This window comes from Chrysochloris asiatica, unplaced genomic scaffold (assembly GCF_000296735.1).
Source record: "Chrysochloris asiatica unplaced genomic scaffold, ChrAsi1.0 scaffold00014, whole genome shotgun sequence".
Taxonomy (NCBI): domain Eukaryota; kingdom Metazoa; phylum Chordata; class Mammalia; order Afrosoricida; family Chrysochloridae; genus Chrysochloris; species Chrysochloris asiatica.
In genome coordinates, this window is record NW_006408532.1 from 23,285,884 (window position 1) to 23,291,280 (window position 5,397).

At 43.1% G+C, this 5,397-nt stretch overlaps 1 protein-coding gene across 1 annotated transcript in view; it reads left to right on the forward strand.

The window, feature by feature from the left end:
• Positions 1-5,397, forward strand: part of PCSK5 (proprotein convertase subtilisin/kexin type 5) — a 75,588-nt gene that overhangs the window by 37,150 nt on the left and 33,041 nt on the right. The window contains exons 5-6 of the mRNA XM_006835006.1: positions 1,500-1,730; positions 2,590-2,767. Coding sequence (XP_006835069.1) covers positions 1,500-1,730; positions 2,590-2,767 — 409 coding nt within the window. The remainder of the gene's footprint in view (positions 1-1,499; positions 1,731-2,589; positions 2,768-5,397) is intronic.

Sequence of the window (5,397 nt, forward strand, 5' to 3'; positions counted from 1 at the left end):
AAGATGAGGCTTTCTACTCCCGTAAAGATTTACACCCTCGGAAACCCTGTACAGGGTCGCTATGGGTCGGACCCGACTCGATGGCACTTAACAACAACAATTAATAGGTGAGTGGTGGTTGGTGGTGGTTGTGTGCCGCCAAGCCGGCTCCAACTCACAGCGACCCTGTATAGGGTTTCTGAGGCTGTAAATCTCTATGGGAGCAGAAAGCCTCATCTTTCTCCCAAGGACTGCCTGATAGATTCACTATGCTGACCTTGTGGTTAGCAGCTCAGTTTATAATCCACTACACCACCAGAATGCCTTTAGTAGATGAGTCAAATTATTTCATTGTTAACTCTCAGTGATGATCCAATCTGATATAAAGATATTTAGAATTCCCTGGGTGGTGCCAACAATTAAGTGCTGGACTGCTAACAGAAAGGAGATACCTCAAAAGAAAGATCTGGCCATTTGCTCCTGAAAAATCAGCCATTGAAAACCCTGTCTTGTTCTACGCTGACACGCATTGGCTCGCCATGAGTGAGAACTAACTTAATGGCCACTGCAAGTATTAGTGATGAGCTCTGGGAATTCTGGGAGATGGGTGGAGAACCATCACCATTAAGAGGTGTGATGGTGAAAGTGTCGCAATGCTTGATACTGTGGATTTACTCATACTCTCTTTGTTGCCATTTGGGTAAATTACACTGTGAGCCTTACCTTACCGATATTTCCAAGGTGGCTATTCTAGGGAAAAGGCTCTTGGGGTATTTCAGAGAAAGGGAAAAAAACCTTTTTTATTATTATTATTATTTTGAAGCTGGAATGCTCTACCCCAAAGCCCAAGAGCTGTGCCAAACTCATGGCTCCCCACCTTAGCACCAAACCAAAAGCCACTTGCTATCGAATTGATTCTGACTTGTGGCAGCCCCAAGTGTATCCGAGTAGATCTGTGCTCAATAGGATTTTCAACGACTGATGTTTTTGGTTTTGTTTGGAAGGAGCTTGCTAGGTTCATTTTACAAAGCACCTTATGTGGGCTTGAACCTTCAATCTTCCAGTTAGTAGTCAAGTGTGCTAATTATTTGTACCGCCCAGTGACTCCTACCCTTGGTGTTGTTATTGTTAAATATCATTGAGTCTATTTGAACTCATAGTGACACTGTATTGGGTTTCCTAGTCTATAAGTCTTTGAGGGAGCAGAAAGTCTCATCTTTCTCCTACAGAGTCACTGGTGGACTTGAACTGCTGACCTTGTGGTCCAGTCCAGTGCTTATCCTAGAGAGCCACTGTGCTCCCCACCCTTGGCGTGTCGTTGTTGTGAAGTGCCGTTGAGTCTGTTCCAAATCCCATCCACCCTGCATAGGGTTTGTGAGGAGCGCTTGGTGAGCTTGAACTGTCTTAGAAACCTCTGTAAGAAATATGGAGAACTGTGAACACACTTCCCAGGTGATTAATTCACTGAGGGATGCTCTGGCGCTCTCTCACTCTGCCTACTGCCCCCGCCATGTCTACAGATTGTCACAAGACCTGTCAGACCTGCACATCATTGGGGACCTGCAAAACTTGTCAAAAAGGCCTGAGAAAGAATGACCACGGGAGCTGTGTACCTTACAAAAACTGCACCCACGCGGAATACTGGGATGAGGCGACACACAGGTGCCAGCCTTGTCACACCAAGTGCTTCCGATGCATGGGACCTGCCGAGGACCAGTGTCGCGCCTGCCCACGGAAAAACCTTCTTCTCAGTGAGTTACTTTTCCTCTGAGCAGAGGTTCGATTTTTTCCTCCTCAAGGGAAACTACTTTGCAAATGCTTGTTACACCATAGGCATTGGTGTCTTTCTATTTAAATGGTTACTTTTGAAAATGAATGGAAGGCCCTGTGCTCCAATACCTCAGAGCCTGGGAGCCTCGGCTTTAGCAGCATTGGACGTTCCCACCTGTTTCTGTGCCAATGCTGAATGGAATTGTAGAGACAGCCTGACTAATGTATTAAACACCTGGGTGAAACTGGATCTCACTGTCCATAACTCTTTGGGGGTAGAATGTTCTAGACTGGCTTGTGCATCTAAGCAACTGAAGTTCTCATTGTATTTAGCTTGTCCTTGTTTTAATTTAAAATTAAAGAGCCACATTGTGCGGACAGTACAGCAGAAATCCCAAATGTATTAGAGGGACATTCAAGACAGGACTTGGAAAGTTGTAGCTGTGGAATCACGTCATCACATAGGACACGCATTTAGTTGTTGCTGCGGTTTTTACGTTAATGGAGTCTTGACACTATGCTCTCCCAAATGCATGTCCAGAATGTACTCTCCCTCCAAATGTACTCTCCCTCCGGGTAAACCCTGGGAGTCCTTTTAACTCAATTCTCCAGACTATGATTTCTATCCTGTCCACCATGGTTGGTCCACTGTGTCCTCTGTGTTCTCTGAACTCTTTGTGGTCATATGGTCCATTCTATATCTTAGATATTCATCTTACATCCCAAGCATATCCATCAGCCCATAAGAACATTGTCTCCTTCCTTCTGCACCTCCCCAACTTCAGCACACAGTGGAGAGCATATAGGAGAGGCTTAGGAGACATATGGTGTCTTTTCCAGATATGACCTGCGTGGAGGACTGCCCTGAGGGCTACTACACCGACGAGGACAGTCACCAGTGTGTCCCCTGCCACAGCTCTTGTAGGACATGCGAAGGGAGGCACAGCATGCAGTGTCATTCCTGCCGACCGGGCTGGTTCCAGCTGGGGAAGGAGTGTCTCTCCCAGTGCAGGGAAGGGTAAGGTGCTCAACCCTCTTTCCCCCCTCTTAATCCCTCAACTAAAGAAGCTCTGGTAGCATAGTGGTTACGAATCGGGCTGTGAGCTGCAAGGTCAGCAGTTCAAAACTACCAGCTGTTTCATGGGAGAAAGATGAGGCTTTCTGCTCCTGTAAAGATTTACAGCCTCGGAAACCCTGTACAGGGTCGCTATGAGTCAGAACCGACTCCACGGCACATAACAACAACAACAACAACAATCCCTCAACTACTCCAGATACGGCTATTAACAAAAGGTGCAGATGAGGAAATTCAAACTCAGAGCACTTACATCACCAACTTGAAGTCTTACTCTAGCAAGGAGCTAAGATAGGGTCCAGCTCAGGTCTAGTGGTCTCCAAAGGATTTCAGCCAGTTAACTGCCATGAAATAGCAACAGGGGAGGTACAGCAATCCAATGCAGTGACACAAAGGGTCAGACTGTTAAATCAGACTCACAACCCAGGAACAAACATCACTAATAATTCAAAGGAAACACAGTTCAGAGAAAACATTCTTTCCTGGGAGAAGTCCAAGACCTTCAAAGTAGGTTCTTGCCTTCTATGTTGGGATTTGTTCTGATTCAGACTTGATAAGTAAGGCTGAAGCAAAGGGAACAATTTCAGTTAAGTATCTCCATTTACATTCCATTAATTCTCCAACCAGTCATGTTTCCATCTATCTACAAATTCCAGGTTTATGTACAATAAGCACTCAAGACACACCAGGTGTGCCCTTCTAAAAGCATTTCAGAGATGAGAGCTTTCTATTAATTTTCTGCTAGAAAAAAGTATCAGTATGTTTCTTAGGAGGTCTGGTTACTAGAATATTTGAAAGAGAAATTGACTGAGTTATTTTCTTCCCCGGGATCCCCCAGAAAAAGAAAGATGTGTTCTACTGCCAACATTTTCTTCCCAACCAGTAACGTAGGGCATTGAGAGTTTCCAAATTTAAATTGAAAAGGTATCTTTGAAACATACTGATACAACTTTTGACCTTCCCCAGTTGCTTTCTACCAAATTGTCACTCTTCTCCTTAATCCTTTAGCACTTACTGCTTGAATTGCTCATTTAATGCTATCTATAGCCTTGAATCTTTATTTGCTTCATCCATTCATGCATTCATTCAACAAATAGTTAATGAACATCACTTTGTGTACTTGCAAAACAGAAAGCAAGTTATTGCAGAGATTTAAATATTTAAAGGTGAAGAAGATAAAGACTTTGACCTTCAAGAGCTTATATTTATTTGTTATGTCTCCCTCCCCCAACCCCAAATTATATGCTCCTAGAAGAAAAGCAACATTTTATTTCTCACACATGCTACTACAACACTCAGCATGTTGTTGTTGTTGTTGTTGTTAAGTGCTGCTGAGTCTTTTCCGAACCATAGCAACCCTATATAGGGTTTCCAAGGAGCAGCTGGTGAGCTTGAACCACAAACCTTGTGGCTCAAACGACTTTTCAGTCCAGCGCATTAGCCCATAGCGCTACATCAGGACTCCACAACACTCAGCATTGAGCCACATCTATTAGTTGCTGTTGAAGATCTTCAAATTAGTTCTGACTCAATGGCTCTGTTTGAGGTTCTGAGGCTTTAAAAAAAAAAAATTTTTTTTGCAGGCGCAGAAAGCCTCAACTTTCTCTTGTGAGCAACTGGTGGACTCAAACCGCAGACTTGTGATTCACAGTCTAGTGCTTGTCATATGGTGCCACCATGCTCCCACATGTATTTAGCTGTTGTTGTTAAGTGCTGTTGACTCGGTTCCAACTCATAGAGACCCTGGATAGCGTTTCCGAGGAGCGGCTGGTGAGCTTGAACCACTGAACTTGCCGTTCAAACCTACCTTGCAGTCCAGCGCATTATCTCGCAGTGCCACACCAGGACTCCAAATAGATTGTAGACACGGGAATTAAGAAGTTCCACAAGGTGTGAGGTTACCCATTCGTGGAGAGGTACAACATTCTATAAATCTCTTCAATGGGGTTTAAATGGAGTACTCCTGGTGTGGCACTATAGGATCAGCACTGGACTGCAAAGCACAGGGTTGGCAGTTCAAACCTACCAGCTGCTCCTTGGAAACCCTATACAGGGTCACTATGAGTCAGAACCAACTTGCGGCACTTAGCAACACCAATGAAGTATAAGTTGAGACATTTAACTAAAATTGTTCCCTTTGTAAAATGAACACTCCTCATGCATCGGATAAACCTTACATGTTAAATCTCTTTACTTTGGAAAGGTAGATATATATTTCTCTGTACTCTGTTCCAACATGCACAATTATTTTCATGTTTAATCTCAGAGAAGATTTCTCTACTGCCCCAGTTACTTTAAGACTGTGAGGTTCAAAGTTTTCGTAGTCACCTAATACAAGAGAGACATAATAAAATTCAATAAAGTTTTCGTTGTCTTTCTCTTAACATAACTCTAATAATTTTTCAAACCTACTTAATACTGATAAGTTTTCTTTTCTATGGCTCCGAGCAATGGTTTACATCCTTACAACAATCTATACTTATAACATTAGTAAAGAATTTTTGTGTACTGCTTTATAATTTACAAAATACTTTCACTCACAATGTATTATTGCTTTAATTAATTAAAATTTC